This window comes from Alligator mississippiensis, chromosome 1 (assembly GCF_030867095.1).
Source record: "Alligator mississippiensis isolate rAllMis1 chromosome 1, rAllMis1, whole genome shotgun sequence".
Taxonomy (NCBI): Eukaryota; Metazoa; Chordata; order Crocodylia; family Alligatoridae; genus Alligator; species Alligator mississippiensis.
In genome coordinates, this window is record NC_081824.1 from 388,062,289 (window position 1) to 388,082,378 (window position 20,090).

Genomic DNA, 20,090 nt, shown 5'->3' on the forward strand with positions numbered 1-20,090 from the left:
GTATTTCCAGAATCAAAAGTGAATGTCTATTCACTTGCTTATTGGTTCAATCTATGCAGTTTAGATTAACCTGCAAAGATGGAATCAATTGAGGCTCCAGCTTTTTGTCTGTCTGTACTTAGTCATGGAGATTGCTGTTTGGAAACAGTGGGAAGGGAAGTATTGGAGGTCTCAAGTTCAGAGGTGTTGTTTGTGGGATCCTATCGGTGGTTACTGTCTGCTTATTTTAAGCCATTCGGACCCTTTTGGAGAGGGCAGGATATAAATCTAAATAAACAAGTATACAAGCCAGCTCACCTCTCTGACATACTTTCACAAGTCCAGCACACAGAAATGACTAGAGACCTAGTCTTCAGAGGCCTAGAGACCAGGTCATACTAGGTGAGGCTGAGGGACTTGGGACTATTCAGCCTGGAGAAGAGAAGACTCAGAGGGGACCTGGTGGCAGTCTATAATCAGAGGAATACATCAGGGCATGGGGGAGCGACTATTCACCAAGCCCCACCTCAGGGGAGGAATAGAAATAATGGGCACAAGCTGATTGAAGATCACTTCAGACTAAACATAAGAAAAAACTGCTTTACAAGTTGAGTAATGAGGGTTTGGAACAGGTTCTCCTCAGAGGTGGTAGAGTCACCTACCATGGTGATCTTCAAGAAGTGTCTTGATGCCCATCTTGCTGGGGTCATCTGACCCCAGCAGTCTTTCCTGCCCAAGTGCAAGGGGGCTAGACCCTTTGATCTGTAAGGTCTCTCCCAGCCCCTAAAAAACTATGAAACTATGACTGAGCTGCATTGCTGCTACTCAGGCGAGAAGGTATTTTAATCTACAAGTACCCTCCTGCCTTGGACCATTCAGTTTGAGTTTAAACACAACTTTAGAATGCTACAAACCCATCTTTTTATGTAGATAGCTGTGGTGTTAGACTTCCATGGGGATTTTGTGGGAAGGTAAATTATATTTTTTTTCTTTTTTTTTTTATTAACCTGGTTTTTTTCAGGCTTCAGAGTCAGAAGGAACCTCAGTGGGCCATCTAGTCCAACCCCCTGCCCTTGGCAGGCAAGAAAAGAGTCACCAACTCTGGGGTCATGTGATCCCAGCCGGTGCCTGTCCAGTCTCCTCTTGAAGACCCCCAAGGATGGGGTAAGCACGACCTCCCTTGGGAGCCCATTCCAGATTCTGGCAAACCTGACCGTGAAGAACTTTCTCCTAATGTCCAGCCTGAACCTTCTCTCTAGTAGCTTATGGCCATTGTTCCTTGTCGTTCCAGGGGGTGCCCTAGTGAACACTCTGATCTGACAGGTTATTTGATCTGACTTTGTTCAAACTGGCAGACCTATCTTTACAGTGTAATTTTAGAATATGTCAAATGTGCTCAATGTTACAAAGGTGAAGAATAGCAAAAATACAAGGAAACAAACAAGCAAGCTGAAGTTACAGACCTGTGCAAATTTATAATGCGCTTATGACCACAAAACCAAATAGCTATTTTATCTTCTCAGCTTTTAATTTAATTTTCCTATTCCTTGAGCAACTTTAAGATGCAATTTAAAAAAGCTATTGAGTTTCATAAATATTTCCTCAAGTCAAATGTGGAAATTTTCCTAGAAAATTCAGCTTCCAAGACCTCAGATCCCAAGGCTCCATAATGAAGATAACAGCCTAATACTGTTACTGATTACTCATTTTGCTCAATTTAGAGTTCTGTGCCCTAGATCTGAAACTGCTGGGTTCAAAGCTTTTTCATTGTTTTTTAAACCTACAAATAATAATGTTTAAAATAACAATATCAGTAACCCAATCTACAGCAAGGACATGCCAGAATGGAAGTTGTCCCCACACTTTAATCCAGCCCATTAATCCATTTAGAAACCTACTTCAGCTAATCTTAAACAATACTCTACAACAGAGGTTCTTAAACTGTGGGCTGCAGAAAGGCTGCAGAACAATTGAGAACATCTGTACTTGTAAGGTAAGACTACTGATATTAAAAATGAGTCATGTGCTTTGATTTGTAGAACAAAAAAAAGTTTATTATGCGGTCTGCTGAGACCCTCAGCAATTCTCAAGTGGTCTGCGAAAAAAAAGTTTGAGTGCCACTGCTCTACAATATCTCTACAATGTCTCCACCTCTTTTAGTGCTCAGGATATACAAGAAGAAATACTGAAATAGGATGGTCACATCCTATACAGCACTGAAATGGTTTAAGTCCCAAATAACTGTATGAAGGCATATAGCACCAAAAGTGTCTCATAACTTAAAGGATGTCACCATTACATAGAATGAACCTTGGTTAACTATTGCTATTCAACATGCCTATCTCCCATTATAATGTGTGACAACATCTGCTTTAAGATATGACCTGTATCAGTTATTTTAACTAAGTATTGAAATAATTAAATCTCATTCAGTTCAGTCTTTACAGAAGACAAAGTAGAACATTTAACATCATGACTTCAACACAAGATACTGGGGCTTAAGACAGCTTTTGCAGAGTCCAATCATTTGATTTTTTTAAAACAGCAAGTCCTCTCAATTTCTTGGCTTAGTACATTTTTATTGTTTTCAGATATGACCTAGGATTGGAATTATTCATTCTCTTACTTTGAATATGAGGTCTTCACTTCTTTAAGTAGTTGTACAGTACTATTGAACAAGACTTCTGCATCAGCACTCTGATAGAAAAAATTAGGTCACTTAAAATGGGTACAGTCTCTCTTTCTACATGTATCACTAATAATTGGGAACGCACAACATTAGAATTTTGAGTATGAGTAAGGATGTTTGAACTTTAATAGTACCTTAATTCTCTTGCAGTCTTTGCCCCCCTCCCATAACTCTTCTATTGCTGTGAAAAACAGGGTGCATTTTAAAAGAACTTAGCAGGAAGTCCTCAACATGTAAATGTTAAGCGTGCTGGCAACTCAGTCACTGAGCTCATATTACCCTGAGACACTGATATATTTAAAATAATCAAATAAATAAGTGATGTAATCCCCTGCTATTCCATTTTTTTTTTTAATAAAAGCTGCTCAGTTTAGAAATACTCTCTCATTCCATTCAAAATACAAGAAAAGGTTACAGTAAAAAAATAAAAAAGTATGCCAATAAGTTACAAAAACTGAAGGCACAAATGTATTTGTGGTATATGAGGGACAGTACCATCTGGATCATTTATCATAGACACGACACATTGCTATATTATACACACCAAGCAGCCAGTAACTTCTAGAGATTTACAGAAAGTCTGAACTAACCATAGATCTCAGACACTAATCCCTGTTCCCATTTTCACTGGCAGAAAATCATCTACGCCAGTATATTTTCCACACAACATTACTGCTCTATTAGTCATTTATCTGCCAAGGTATGAAAAGATTTTTCAGCTTTACACATCAATGCCAGTAACTGGTATATTTAAACCAGCACTATCCCTTCAACCATCCATTTTTAACAAAATTTTCAGCAAGTTTTTTTTCACAAATAGGTGAAACCACATGGAATTAGAAAAGCACCAGAAAAAAATCAAGAGTTCCATTTAGCTGTCTTCTATGATACAAATAATATTTATAGAAAGTTTCACATTACACCCACCACTGATCTCAACTATATGAGCAGCCTCCCACTTCCTGTAGAAGTTGGAGAAAATTATTTTTCAAGCTTGCTATGTTGAAAACTTACCAAAGGGGACAGGGAAAAAGACACAAAAATTCTTCAATGATCATATCTGAATTTGATTTTGAATATATTGTCAAAATACTGTAATCTCAGGCCTTTCTAAAATTGAGACAAACTCTTGAAATCCGAGTGGTAGTTGAAACCTCATTACTGAAGATGTGCAAACAAACAGACAGTTGCTATACCTTGGTATAGTTTCCAGCAAAACAGAACTTCCTATATTTATGCTGTCTTGAGCCCATCCTCCAAAAAAACTGGTTTCATCACAAAGGAGACATTCATTGTCCCTTAAGGATTTGAAATGAGTTATATTGGAAGTGAATATTGAGTAAATCCCTCTTGAAAATTTATTTTTTCCTTTGAATACTATTTTTTTTTCTAGATGTGATGCAAACTGAGAACTCATCTATGTATTTTTGTGGCAGCACCAGGGTGATGTAGCTGTGATGGTCCAGGAGGTTTGAGAAGCAAGGATGTTTTTGTGGGTGATATCTTTTATTGGATCAACTGCATGGTTGGAAAAGACTTAGACAAGCTTTCAAAGGCAGTGCATATTGCCAAAACTTCTTGCCTCTATGTACATTTGTAAAGCAAGGTTCCTTGAGTAGATGTGATATCTTTTATTAGACCAACTGAGTAGTTGGAAAAAAAAGTTCTTCACAAGTTTGTAATGCAATCACCCTTCTTCAGGCATAGGGAGTCTCTGCAGTTGAGACTCCACTGAATGAGAGAAGCTAAAAGCATGGCAGGATATCACTAAGAATGTAAATAGGTAAAAGTTAGAAAAACAAAGAAGTAAAGCAGGGAAGGGAGGGGGAAGAAAACAGGGAAAAAAGGCCAAAAGGTGAGTAGGGGAGACACTACAGCAGTGGTGATTCAAGGTAGAAAATATGCTCTCTCTTAAAAAGGAGGTAGTTGGAAATTAGGAAGACAAAAGGTCAGAAAAGTAGGGGAGAGGAGAAAAGAAATGTAAGAGGTCATGTCTGGCAGGTACCTGGTGAATCAGATGTCAGGCAGATTGTAATGTGTCATAAATTCAGTATCTGTACTGAGTCTATGATTTTTGAAAGGTAGATTTATGAAATGATATTTGTAGGCTCATCTACAAACGGTGTTTTGTAAATTCCCTTTGAGGATTAGAACATTTGTAATGTGTATATTTGTAATCCACCCATGCATTAAATACCATCCATATAAAAGCGCTAGTACCCTAATGCAACTGAAAAAAGTTGCTTTATTTTATTTTAGATTGTTCAGACAAACTAACAATAATGCAGTAACAACACATAGCTATTCCACCCATATGTTTACATCCATGCTACCTCAGGCAAATGCTAATTCTATCCTGTACAACCTGTCAAGGCTTATTTAAATATGGAAAATAAGCCTCAGGTGAATGTAGAGAAAACAAAATTTGCTCAAGAATGTGAGGTTACCTGGACATTTTTCCCCTCTTACAACACAAAATTCCTTTATAGAATTTAAAACAAGAAAATTAATGAATAATGCACAAGTTACATTCAAAAGAAAAATGTATCCTCGTTTAAAACATCATGTGCTATTTGAATCAACATCCAGGTTTTGATGCATCATGTTGAACCAATACTGGATACATCTTCAAATAATTCTGTCTACATATGTCAAAACTCTACTACTTACAAACTATTTCTAATTTTTTAAAAGATGTTTAAGGAAGACAAACTAGGTAATGTTGCTCAATGAGCACACAGCATTAATCTCTTGACAAACTCATGCCTTCCTGTGGAAGCTCTCTGCAAAATACAGCAAGACATTTGCCCTGAAATCTCTCCCTCCCCATCTTTAATTAATGTCCTAAGTGTGCCAAAATGTGTCAGAATATTCAATTTACTATTTTACAACTTGGTCAGACTCATAGAGCAATTTTAAAAACTCTGAGCATTTTAGATATCATGTGATATAGGATTATATATAATCACATCAGTATTGAAAGAATGTGAACGTATGGTGTACAATTATTACCATTCCAACTCTATCATTCTATATATTTTTGCTGTTATAAGTGCACAACTGCTGACCACTTTTTCATGAAATGTATTTTTCATTTTACAAGTAAAAGGGACACTGCAAGCTGTGGGGTTTGATACCATACCATAGATCTAGATTTTAGCTCTCTTGCTCTAAGAGCCATTAGTGGCACTAGTAATTTTGGAAGAAGTCCTTCAAGCCAGCTAGGGTTTCACTCTTGATACACTTAATGGATGAATTCACTGTACCACCCAGGCACACCTGTTTGTTGTCAGCACTGAGACAAGTTGGGCAACCTACCTTACACAGCAGTTTAGCTACCTGACCTCCCTATGGTTTCAGTTCAGAACTAGTTATTTTGCTAAATGCCAGCGGCTTAGCTCCTTGTACACCAAAGATGAAAACCAGAAGAATGCTAATCATCTTTTTTTTTTTTTTTTTTTTAAAAAAAAAGCCTAAACATGTTAGTCACTGTCAGTTAAATTACTAGGTCAAACATCATATATTTTAGAAACACATTTTCACCATAAGCATGACACATGAATCTTGAATTAAATTTCATTTTGCCAGAAACAAAGAAGGTACCAAAATATTCCTGCCTAAGCTATTTACAAGGGAATTCTCCCAAATGAGAAAGCTGGGTAGATTTTATTTTGCAATATTTTTCTCATTTTTACACAAGTGTTTCCACCAACTAAAATCCATTCCTGTTTATATAATTATTTATATCCACCAAGATACATTAAATCCTACATTTAAGTTAGTGGATTTCCATCCCTGCCCACTGTCTTTTTTTCCTTATTGCTATTGGGCAATGAATTAAGCTCACAGACTTATGCTCCAAGACAGGAAAAACACCTGGTACTACAAGAAAGATGAAAATCCTAAGGAAAGATTTGCTCCTTCGTAACACCTATAAACTACCAAGTTCTTGGCAGCTAATAAGGTCTTTAGCCTGCTCTCATAGATGTATCAAGCAAAGCTCACTGTAAGACTGGGAAAAGCATTAGTCCAACAATTATAGGAATCAATTAAAATTATTTTGCTGAACACTGACTCATGACAATGTTTATTATCTATATTTTTAAAGCCATTTGAGATTAAGAGAAAGAGCCTAATGCTTATTACTACCCCACATAACTTTCATTTGTCCCTTATTTAAATTTAACCTGTAACCAGAACACCACTACAAAACATTGTAAATATCAATTAGCAAACTAGCTGCTAAGGGTAGGTTTAAACACTAATGATTAAATTAAAATGGCCAAGCCAAGTTCTTTATTTGGAGACTTTGCACAAAGTTCTAACCTAACAACTTTAGCAAGGCTAACACCCTTCACAGCCACACTGTTTCAAAGCCACTCTTAATAGCTCTAAGCAAAAATTTGAGTCAAACGTTAAAGACTCAAACATATTAGCTCACATTAAGAATATTAAATGGGAAAAAAAAAAAAACTTACTTGACTGTAACTCGATTGGATAAATCCTGAAGGTCCCCAGGATGAAAAAGCTGAGCTTCTTTCAATCCAATATTTTCACAAGCTTTCAAAAAAACATTTATATTATCCTGTGAAGAGAAGTAAAAAGTGATTGCTTAGTTAAACAGCAGTGAATACGGACTGCAAGATGACTAGCATGAATTGCTAAGTTTCAAAGTGCAACTCATGGAAATTAAGTCTTCCAGATCATAAATTTTAGTAATATTTCATATATATATATATACAGACCCTGTTTTTTTGATCTTGTGACTGACACTCGCGTTAAAGATTACCTGGTATAAGGCAGTAGCCAGCCAGTAAGCAGTAATCTATACTTTGATGTCAGCTCTGTTCTGCAAACAAACGCCCTCTTTCCAGCTTTGCACGACAAGCCTCACCTCCTGCCTTTAAAAATAACTTCAGCTACTGACATTCACCCACCCAGAAACTGTTGGCAATGGAGGAATAAGAGGAGGAACATTCTGTTTCTATGATTACAGATTACAGAATGATTGTGGAATACTGCACCTGGAATCTGGGTTTGCTTGCTGAACAAGCTCTTGAGAGAAAGGCACAGAAATCAAACTGTATAAAAATTTGCTGCTTCTTTGGTTAAGTTTATTTTCCCCCCCAGTGTAAACGGCAAAATATGGGTGTGGTACAGTACTCTGTGCACCTGCTACAGACCAGGTAACTATCACAGGCAATATACAAATACACAACAGCAGGAAAAGATTACACAGCTTGTGGTCTCCATTTCATAAACAATAGGCAGTTTCAAGAAATTCCTTTCTTGTTAGCAAGGAATGCTATTATCATCAAAAGAATGTGCCCTCTTGTCACCATTCAACATGACAGTCACAGGAGAAGGGACACAAGTTTACTTAATTCATAAGATAGTACAGCCATGTAATTCACAGCTTCTGAAGTTAAAGTACTATGTCAGAGTTTCCGGTGTGTAAAACAGCCATTTTGACAATTTAGTACTACCTTAAAAAGCTCTTTCTTTTAGCTCTCCTTGGACACAAAACCAGTTCAGCCATTTAAACTATATTTAAAAAGCCACAACAAAGTGTCAGTTGGTTCCAGGACAAAAACTGAACTGTAGTTCTGTAGGTCTTTATTGCATCTTAGTGTATTTACAATATTCCTGTATTTCTTAGCATATTTACTTTATTTGTGGAGAATGTCCATATACAGATATTTAACATACCAACTGAGAGCTTTCTTATATCATACTTCACAAAGCTTGAGTCTCGCTCCAGGGAGGGATTTCACCCATGGAAACCAGGAGTAAAATGTCTCCAGGTGTAGGCAGTTCCTCCAACGTACTGAGGTGGCAGTAAGGAGGTGGGAGCAGGGGGGGTGGTAGGGACAGTTTGAGAAATACTGGAGAAAAGGCAGAACCATAATCACACGTCTACCCACACAACCTCTCTTGAACGGATTGTGATGTTGTCTGTACAAGCAGCCAAATTATAGCTGCCCTTTTGTGAGGATGCACAGTGAGAAGAGACTCCCAAGCTTTCTGCCTCCACCCAGTGCAATCACAGAAAAATCCAGGCAAATCTGGCCCTTAACATACACTGTCAGCTTATAAATCAGGACTACAGACTTATCTACTTAAAAAGAAAGCAAAAGCCTGAGTGGGTGCCTTGCCTTCAGGGATTTTACAAACTGCTTTGGTCTGGCTGAATCCTCAAGCAAACTACTAAAACAAACAGTTTAGAAAATGTTTAAGGGATGGGAGAGGCCAAAAATTAGAGTCCAGATGTAGTGTCCTGAAAGGTATTACAGCTGGAAGGAGACAAACTGCAGAGGTTTTGTTTGGGGAGCAGCACAAGAAAACAAGAGCAGGAGCAGAAGATTGTAAGCTAGAGGTTATTTAAACGCTTGTGGAGTCCATCGAAAAGGTGAAAAAAAAATACCAACAGGCTCTGGGCAGTTGAAAATAAATGAGCAGTTACCTGGGCTTTAAGGTGACAAGTAAGGACAGTATCCTGTCAGCTACAGGCTAGGGCATCTGTTTCTGTGGGACTGGGCTCTTTTGCTCGGAGCTAAATTTCTCAGCAGTGGCAGATATCAGAACAAGAAGCAATCAGCAAGAGAAGTTTAAGTTGGATATTAGGGGGAAAAAAAAGACTCTTTCACAAGGAGGGTAGAAAACCACTAGAACAGGTTACCCAGGGAGGGTATAGAATCTCCATCCTTAGAACTTTTTAAGACCTGGCTAATCAAAGGCTGGGATGATCTAGTTGGGGCTGGGCCTGCTTTGAGCAGGGGGTTGGACTAGATGACCTCCCGAGGTCCTTTCCAACCCTAACTTTCTATGATCAAGCCTTGAAAAAAGGTTGCACCCCTTGGTAGGCTGGAGGTATCAAAACCAAAAGAGTCAGAAATTGCTGGGTTGCTGAGCAAAGGTATAGAAAAGGAAGGAGGACATAGAAAAAATTAAATTAGATCTTGGTGATAGGAAAATTAAGGAGAAGTTAAGAGATGAAGGGTAAGACTGAAGGTAGTGGGGAAGAAAAGGAAAGAGAAAGAGCAGGAGCACCTTCATCTCAAAGGAAAAGAGCCTGATGGTCAGCTCCCTCATCTAGGAAGTGGAAGACCAATGTTAAGTTCCCAGATCCTAAGTAGCCATTTTTAATTGACAAAAAAAAAAAAAAAAAAAAAAGAAGAAGTCGCTTAAAAGCTAATTTATTTGAAATTTTCTGGTGTCATTAAAGAAAAGTAAGAGAGTGACCGAAACAAACTGCATAGTTGACAGTGCCCCTTTAAAAAATATACAGAACAAACAATGCTTTAGACAGAAAAAGGCCCTTTTTTGATCAGGGCAAGTAATAAGTGGATTTCATCAGTGTTCCTATATACAAGAAAGCCAGCAAATAAGGTTATAATACAAAAACGCCAAGAATCGAAAGAAAGCAATGTACTTTATTATATACACTATCACTTCAAGCAGTTATTGTGAGAAAGCTGTCCAAGTAAAAATAATCGTTTTACAGATCGGCTCTTGGAGAATACTCTATATGACATGTGCACAGCTTTCTGGCTAAAAAAAAAAGTTTATGCTACTTTTTACTTGTTTTTACTTCAGGGCAAATTCAGATTTAGGAAAGGAAGTACAGTTCTGTTCTCCCTTAAACTTCAAAAAGAGTAACTAAGTTGAGTGCAGCATTTTGAACAGGCCATTGTTAGAATACTTAGATTCCACTTTAAGTTTTGCAGAACAAACAGAAAAGAACATTCTTACCTTTAAAAGTAAACAAATTTAAATGTCAGAGATATCAAATTAAATAAGGAAATATGGAAATAATGCTACTTTTACCAAATCATTTTTCAGAATGGAACAATACTTTATTAGAGCTGGGGGTTAATATTAAATTTAAGGGAAAAGGGCCATACTGGGGCAGACCACCAGTCCATCTAACTCAGTATCCTGTGTTTTACAAAGGCAGAAAACAGATAGTATATGTGCATCCAGACGGATCTATCCCCTGCCTCTCTCCTCCTGTAGCTTGCAGAATTCACAGGCCTATGAAGATCCTAACTGGGGAGCTGCAGCCCTTTTATGTTGACTGTCCACCAAAGGAGGCCTGATTAAATTATTAGCCTCTACAACAGTCTATGGCTGGGGTTTTCAACCTTTTTTAGTTGGTGTATCCCTGTCGGCCAGTCAAGAAGCAGGGAGTCCTCTGGTGGCTGGTCAACAAGCAAAACCGGAAGTGCCAGCGACTTCTCTGTGCCGCTGCTGCGTACCCCCTGGGGCCTTCCAAAGTACCCTCAGCTGACAACCCCTGTTCTATGGCAATGAATCCCACAAGATAATTGCAAGCTACATTTAAAAATTGTAATCGGTACACCTTTATTGGTCCATATAACATAGGAACCAATAAAAGAAAAAAATTGTCCTGCCCCTGCCCCTCTGTTTCATTGTACATCCTTTAGTTCAATGGTAAATAACAGGGTGACTTGATTTAAATCACTGGTCATGAAGCCTCAACTGAATCACTGTTTTCTACAAAAAGTGCATTCTAGTTGTTTGATATAACCTTTGTTCAAGACTATGGAAATAGGCTCCAGGATAGTCAGGATACAGTCTATATTTCTCTTTAGTCCAGTGTTGAGAACTTTGGCTATCACAATTCCATCTATTTTGTCATGATTTTGTTGACAAATTGTCATCAGATTAGGCCAGTTCTCAGTATAATTGCTCAAAACAGTCCACTACTGAGTTTCACTGCACATCTTGTGGGAGAGTTTGTTTGATTCTCCTTGCTTTTTCAGAGCAGCTGCCGCAAAATGGTTATTATGGAAGGATTTTGCAACGTCAACAACATTCTGCTCAAAATGTTTCTTTTGTTTTTACTGCCCATCCCTCCTTGCATTTATCTCCAGACTCCTCCTCCTTGCCCAGATCTACTCTACCCCCAATAATCCTCTATTCGTTTTTCTTGAAACTTTCAAATTTTAGAGAGAGGTAAGGGCTTGACTCTGTACATAAACTAACAGAGACAATAGGGCTGATGGGTCTGTTCTCTTTCATCTCCCTATACTGCTATTAACAAGGATGTTATCTCTGGAGACACAAATCCAGTTTGAGAACTGAAACAAAGCATCACAGAGATGCTTAATGGGATCTTCTAGACTGAGCACTGTGTTCCATTGGGTAGAGTAGTTTTCTTTAATCTTTACTAATCTACAGAGGAACCTCTATGAACCCCACAAGATTAAATCCCTAATATAGTCCATGGCCTATTGTGACCTATTTATAAAACTTTTCTAAAAAGGTTACATGAATATAGTGTCTTAAATAGTATGTAATTAGAAGTTAGAATCCCTATTCCATGATGACAGGGGTTTAGGTTGTAGCCGTGTTGGTCTAAGGATATAGGCAGACAAGGTTCCTTGGGTGAATTTGATATCTTTTATTAGACCAACCTAAATGGTTGGAGAATAGTTATTAAGCAAGCTTTCGGGTTCAAAAACCCTTCGTCAGGCTAAGGAAGCTGCAGCAGCTAAGAGCACACACCAACTGCTGCAGCTTCCTTAGCCTGACGAAGGGTTTTTGAACCCGAAAGCTTGCTTAATAACTATTCTCCAACCATTTAGGTTGGTCTAATAAAAGATATCAAATTCACCCAAGGAACCTTGTCTGCCTATTCCATGATGATAACTTTGAGCTTTAACAGATCTTAAATTAAAACCATCTTTATATAGGTTTTGTTTTTTAAAAAACAGCATTTTAACAGAAATAAAAAATACAATTAGATAAAAAAAAATCTGATTTAAATAAAAAAATCCAATTTTTAAATTTAAAAAATAGTTGATTTTTATCCACCCTAGTAGATAGATCCCTTTTTAGTTTCTCCATGCTATTCATTATTTTATAAGCCTCTGACATTCCCTTCAGTTTATGGGACTGAGCTGGAAAAGCCTTTTTCCATGTAGTCTCTCCTCATTTGTAAACTCTCCATGCTCCTGGTATCCTTGTTGCCCTTTTCTGTACCATTTCTACCTATATCCTTTAGAGGTGGGCAGACCAAAACTTCAAGCAGTAGTCAAGGTGTGGGAGTACTATTGGTTTCTGAAGAGCCATAATAACATTATTTTGTTTTCAACTCCTTTTAGAATAATTCCCAGTACTCTATTTGTTTTTACAGCTAATGAACAAGCCACTGCTGTCAGAGAAATATCTGCAATAATTCCATAATCAATTTCTTGAATACTAACAGCCAACATACGGCTCACCATCCTAAAACAGGCTGCAATTTTAACAATGAGCATCACTAATCTCATAGTACTCTATGTGCATTACTTAACTATAAATTGGGAAGTGATGTTGGAAATCACCAATACATTGTAGCTATGAAGAAGGAAAAGAAAACAGAGACAGAAAGAAATATCCTATGATGTATAAGGCATTCCCAGAAGATATAGGGAAGTATCAACGTCACTGTACAAGTTTTTTGTTATTATTATTATTGCTAGCTTTTTGAAGGCCAAATCAGTTCCAAATAAAGTGGGCAAAGCCCAATAGTCAAGTTGCAAAATTTGACTGAACAGAGCTCAATCAACAAGTCTGTGAGGCTCTACCACCAGCCAAGTATCCTCCCTCCCAAGCCCATCAGTCTGGGGCTTTGGATATTCTCCAGCTCCAGGAAGGCATCCTAGCTGACTCACTGGGCCCGAGGCCTTGGGATTCAGATTCCCTCCCTCTCTCTGCTGTCTCCCTTGATCTTAGCCAAAAGGTACTTTACCCAAAAAGCCAAAAAAGTACAAGTAAGCTTGACAAGGCCTCGTCTATAAAATGGTGCAGAGAAGAGCTATCAGGACAGAGGAACAAAAAGCCTGTCCAAGAGAAACCTAATGGCTTGTTTACACCACCTCTGTGCTATGCCCAGAACTGCCTCTGGCAATAACAACCCACCCATTTGTGTCAAATTGTAAAAATAAAATAATGAACCACTCTTAGGCTCTCTGTTATGGGTATGCTTATGAATGCATGATCTAAGGCTACTCTAAAAATCTGTACATTGCCTCAGTTCCATAGGCAAGTGAGGAAGGAATGGACACACTACAGAGGCTGTGTAGACAGGACTTAGAAGAGCTCACCTTATTTAACCTATCCAAATGAAGGCTGAGCAAGGGGTGAGGTCTATAAATACACGCATGGTAAACACCAGAGAAGAAAAAAGGCTATTAAAACTAAAGGACAATGTTGGCACAAAACCAAAATGAATATAAATAAGGCCATGAATAAGTTTAGGCTGGAAATGAAAATATAGATTCTAATCACCAGAGCAGTGAAGCTCTTGAACAGTCTTCTCATGGGAAATAGTGGGAGGAAAAGGAAAGCAGCTAACTAGTTTTAAGAAAGAGCCTGACCAGTTTATGAAAGGGATGATACCAGCCAGTTGCCTGTAAACAGCAAGGGACTGAATTCAGCTACTTAGGAGAGCCCTTCTAGTCCTCAGATTCCCTCAGGTCATCATTGATATTGGGTGCCTTCATAGAGAGAGAACTTAAGACTGAAGCATTAGCCACAAAATTCTAGTATATTTTTGCTGGCAGTTACTGTGCACCGTTTATATAAAAAAAAAAGTGAAAGGAAACAACAAAGCATTTAAGCAACTCCAAACAGGACTTCATTCTCACAAAAGCTATAAAGATTAACCACACCACAAAGGCTGGCTTGTATAGAAATATTACAAGCCAATATTTTATCTTGCCTGAAACATCAAAGCAAACCACACCCAAAAACATCTCTGAGACACCCAACCTGCCGCTGGAAGCATAAACCAGGCTTTGGACACACACAAACAGGCACTTTAATGCTACAAATCTCAAGAATGACAGATGGTGCCACACCCTGACAAATGCACCTGTCCCTGAGCCATCGTTGGGATCTGGAAGCCACATTCCTTTTCTGTGTCTGCTACTGAGCCTTTCATAGGTAAATGTTAGTGCTGCTTCCTATAGTCACTATGGCAAGAGTTAGAAAACTGCTTAATACAGGGGCGGGCAATTATTTTGGGCAGAGGGCCGCTTACTGGGTTTTGGCAAGCCATCGAGGGCCATGTGATAGGCAGCCAGGTGCAGATAAATATCAATTTTTAAAATTTTTTTAGGGGCCCCACAGGCTGGATAAGATGGTCTGGTGGGCCACGTGTGGCCCACGGGCTGCATTTTGCCCACCCCTGGCTTAATAAGCATCACTGGTAAAAGGAAAGGCATGAAATCCACACCTCAAATGTAGAGAAAAAGCTCTCTAAGTGGAAGGTGTTAACATGAGTGGCATGGAAATAAAACTGGAGATGCTGTGGAGACCAAGGGAAAGAGCACAAAAAAAAAAAAATGAAGAATGAGAGAACTCAGAAGAGAAGTAGTACCAGAGAGAGAAAGAAGATGGGCATGATAAATAGCAGAAATGGAAGGGGAAAAAACAAGAACCCATGATAAAAAAAATTTCAAAACCAAAGCAGCAACCAGGGCATGACACACAAGATTGAGGAAGCAAACTAAGTTAAACAGAGCAATTGTGCCTGTGTCTGCCATAAGGGAGGCAGAGTGGGCTTATGTGCCAGCTTTTTGTTTGGTTCTCTATCAGACGATGGTTTCAAATTTTCCTTGTAGCTTTTATATACAAGGGAATATGTGCCGATTATAAATTGCACTTCAAGAGTTTGGACACTGAGTTTACACTTATGCCTCTTCACTTGGCCAATTTCTTCTCACCATCCTCAAGGGGAAGGCAAGGGTGTCAAAGCTCATTTACATTAAATGCATTTCCTTTCTTCACGGTGTACTTGGTAGTCTAATAAAAGGTATCATTTTGGAACCAAGAGTTCTAGTTTTTTGTATGTCTATTTCCTTTCTTCAGAGTTTAGTCTCAACTGGGTGGGAAGCACATGGTCTCCTTATGTAATCACTTTTCTGAAGTTCACATACTAAGATCCTGTTATTTAGTTGGGACAAACAGCCTTTTACCATTAGTAGGAATACAAGTTGCGGAACGTCTTCTTAATTTAAAAAAAAGCATACGGCGCATGAAAGGAAAGCAGTCTAGTTAAAGGACTGGATGGTTTTCATTTTTTTTCCCTGTCTCAGACCAAAAAAAAAGAAAAAGAAAAGCCTTTGACATACACATTGGGTTCTTTTTTTCTTAAGTCTTCATCCTGCCTTTCCAGTGACGTTTAATGGCAATGGCAAGCAAGGGGAAAAAAATTAAACAAACCAACTTGAAAAGGAAGAAAGAGAGAAGCAGCAGGCCTTCTGAATTAAAAATTTATTTTGCAAGCTTACAGAATTTCTTAAAGAAACCATCCATCCCCAAGGATGGTTTGCATGAACACAAGCTGACAACTTACAGCCCTTGGGATAGATCCACTCCACAGAGCAATTCAATTTGGTCTGAGAAGATGGGGTTTCTGCAGTGTTTCAGTAAGGGGGTAGGAGGAGGGAGGGGCTTTGACTGTGGCAGCAGGAAAAAGTGGTGGCACTTGGGTCAGAAGGGCAGGCCCACCTTTACCTGTGCAGCATTATGTTGGCCTGCTGCTCCCTAAACGTTGCCAACCCCTGTTTAAAAAGTGTATCACAGGTTCATCTCAACAATAACAACATTCAGGAAGCAAGGAACTAGAGGGGCATGATACTATGCTCTCCCTACCAAGCTTGGAAATCTCAGCTGAATAAGACTTCACTTTGTGTTGCTTCCCATTTCCAAATGCTAATTAACTACAGATGTGAAACAAATCTGCAGCACTTAAGTGTTCTGTAAAACTGAACATGAGGGACAGGATTATTCTCTACTCAACAGACCCTCTTCTCAGAATGCCTGATACTGTCCATGACCAAAGGACCCAACAGGCTGGAATACAGATTCTAACCCAGTTATACAAATACATTCAGTAGTGCTGTGCGAAATTTCACCTGGCATTTTATTTCAAAGCTGTTTCAATGCATTTCGAGCTCAAAACACTGAAATCGAAATGAAACAAAAGCCTTCGAAACAGCTTTGAAATGAAACAAGGAACTCAATACGTTTTGAAAGTTTCAAAACATTTCAAATTTCAAAGCCAGGCTTACTGGCTTCAGCTGGTCCTAGCCGGCAGCACCCACCTCCTGTCATCTGGCAGGCAGATCAGGGGCTCACCGGCACCCCCGGGAGGGCTGTGGGGGCTGTGCCAGACTCCTCCTGGTGGTGTGCCCCCCTGTTCTGTCTGGCAGATGACAGGAGCTGGGTGCTATCTCCTGGGGCCAGCAGCAGCACCCATCTTCCCTGTGCTGGGTGCGGGCTGCGTATCTGGCAGGCAGATCGGGCCCACAGCCCCAGGAGGACTCTGAAACAGGCCCCGCAGCCCTGCCAGGGGTGCAGACAAGTCCCCGATTTGCCTGTCTGCTGCATTTTATGTTTCCCTATAATAACCTATAACATCTAAACAGTGTTGAAACAGCAAAACAATTTCGACGAAACGAAACAGTGATTTTGAAATGACGTGAAACACGAAACAAAACACTATTCCATTGAATCATCAAAATGGAAGTCGAATTGGAACGGTGCTGTTTTGCACGGCTCTAATTTTCAGCATATTTCCCCATCCCCACCATTTCTTAAGTAACTGAGGTTGTACTGCAGTTAGGATCCAAGATCCTAACTTTACAACTTTGTCTTTGGAGGATAACAGCCACACCCACATATGGACCCTAGTATAGTCAAGTGGTCTTCGGTACAGGCATTTGTTCACATGTATGAAGTTGCAGGAACACTGACAATAAGTTAACTAAACCATCCTCTGCAAATTTAGCATTTTGTTTTCTGTGAATGTTCCTTAACATAACATCTGTCTCTTTCTTCAAAGTTAGCTGGCTAAGTATTACTTGTTAGATACAGCACACCCATGCATTGAGGGAAATTTAACATTATGTCCATTTTATTTATTTCCCTGAAAGTGATCCCAGATGTTACAGAGCAAAAAGCAAATGAACAAGATTTGAGCAAATATTCTGTGCATTTCATCTTAAGGCAGAAAGCAAGCATGGAGAAGTCACACACCCATAGTACTAGAAAACTGCAGGGGTGAAAGTGGGGGTTGAAATGAAAGCAGTTCTGAAATCTACAAATACCATCAGTAGCTTATGCAGAAACACACTTACACATAGGTCACCATGCAAAGGAGAACTATTTTTTAACTTTACCAGTTCTACTAAAAAAAGTTGGCTTTTTTAGTTTTCTACAAGAAACACTTATTTTCTCATAAACACCAAAAAGACAATAGATGCAAATATGTGCAGTTGTAAAAAGTACTGATGTGTTTAATGTAGTAGTTCATCTCAAGGTGAAGTATGTCACCCATCTTTACATTTTTAATTTCTTTTTGTTTGTTTTTTTGCTAGAGCGAGTTAGTGTTTTTTGAGACAAGACTGTAATTACCATAAATGCCACGCTCACTTTTATTAAGTAGTACTGGGGTCAGCAACCTATGACCCATGGTGTCTTTTGGATTTGGGATTCAGTGGCAGAGGGCTCCTTCATCAGACAGGTGTCTTTTGGATTTGGGATTCAGTGGCAGAGGGCTCCTTCATCAGACAGTCTCCCATTGCAGGGAGGAACACCAGCTTCAGATGCTTTACCCATATTGCTAGAGAGACACGTGGCAGTGGCAGCAGGGTGCCCGCCAACAGTGAGGTTGGATCATTCGGTCCAGAGCCTTGCCAACCCCTGAAGTAGTAAATAGCACTTTGAATATGTCTATGCTGCCTCCTGAACAAGAATGGATACAACATCAAAAATAAGACAAACCTGCTCAGCACTCTTCCAGTATCTGTGCATGGTGTCAGGGCACATGCACTTTGGCCTCACAAAATCATTTAGTTCACCAGTTTGTAAGCCTGGGGTCAGTGGGCAGAGTTTTTCTGATGGCGTATCTGTTCTCCTACTCTATATTTGTTTTTGTTTCAGAATGTGCCATTTTAGGTAAATTGCATTAATGTCTTTGGATTCTTGAAGCACTCGTTTTTAAGGCATGGACTTTGGCTATTAGTTAACCTAATTAATATGTAGTTTAGACCTGTAAAATAGGTGTGTGAGAAAAATGTAAGCTTGCCATTTTTTTCTCAGAAAAGAATGTGCAGTGGAGATGAAACACGTTTCTTTGTTCAATGATCCTGTAAAACTGCTCTAAGTGAACTGGCCCTGAAAACATATATTAGTCTGTGAAAATAACTTTAACACTGGGAAGTGTTAAGCTATGGGATTATGAAGTGTAAACTATGCCAGCTGTCCAACTGACATCCCATGGGCCACATCCAGCCCCTGAGGGGTTAAACTGTGTGCCCTATGCTCCCTATCTAGTTCACATTCCCTGTCTGACTTTAGCTGCTGACCCTGGGCTCCTGCTCCCTCCTGCTGCTTCCACTGTCTGATCCTGTCTGTGGAGATGGAGCAGGGCAGACTGCAGCTGAGGGCGCTTTGGCCACAGGGCTTGTGGGGCACCCCAAGCATGCTGCATGGCATGGCAGTACTAGTGTGGTGCAGTGCAGTACAAGGCAGTGGGAGTGGGGGAGGGGCACCTGGCACTGGGGGACATGTGTGGAAGGGTATGTGTGGAAATAAGGAAAGATTTTACAAAAATCTAACTAAAACTTAACACTTGTATTTCTAATGCAGTTTCCTCTTGTAAAATTCAAAGTTCTGAGTCTTGTGGCATCTGACCTCCAAACCATGTACTTATTGAAGAGGATAAATGAAACAGCCATTTAAGTCACATGGGGTGTGTACAGAAGTCACTTGTTTCACCATTTAAAATGCTTTATTTCCATTACGTAATAGAAATATATGGCTTTTTATATTATTTTAAAAATGGGTACAGCACTTTAACCCTTGTTAAATGAGGTATTTGAAGTGCTGTATTTTACAGCACTTTAGCAACTTACAGTATTTTACATAACTTCTGTATACCAGTTAAATTTCTGATCAGTAAAGAAGCCCCAGGTGGCTCTGGAATACCCCCTGCCTCCTAGCCTGGAAAGTGCCCCCCTCAACCAAACACTATATTTCTGTCATGTTTAAGACCGCTGTAACTTTATACTGCTATAAAAAGTGCTCTAAATTACAGTGCTGTAAAACATGCACAGAATACTTGTGTACACACCCATGGTGTAAATACTTGATTTAGAAGAAAGAAGGCAATCACCTTTCATTTATCTTTTGTTAGGTATAAAAAACTGTGGTAGTACAATTATTGTCTTTCACAGAAAGCAACTATGTAATGCTTTGCTTTGACATTGAAGATGAAAAGTACTATGTCAAAGCATTTTATGAAGAGGTCAGTATCATTCTTATTTTACAGATATGGAAGCTGAGACACAAGTGAAGTGACTCAGCTGAGGTTACCCAGTAGGCCAGTGTCAGAGCCAGAATC

General features: G+C 39.2%; 1 protein-coding gene across 11 annotated transcripts in view; it reads right to left on the minus strand.

Annotated features, from left to right (window-relative positions):
- Nucleotides 1-20,090, minus strand: part of LMO7 (LIM domain 7) — a 202,591-nt gene that overhangs the window by 91,371 nt on the left and 91,130 nt on the right. For all 11 annotated transcript variants that reach the window (XM_059720437.1, XM_019488601.2, XM_059720480.1 and 8 more), the window contains exon 4: nt 7,147-7,253. In XM_059720437.1, coding sequence (XP_059576420.1) covers nt 7,147-7,253 — 107 coding nt within the window. The remainder of the gene's footprint in view (nt 1-7,146; nt 7,254-20,090) is intronic.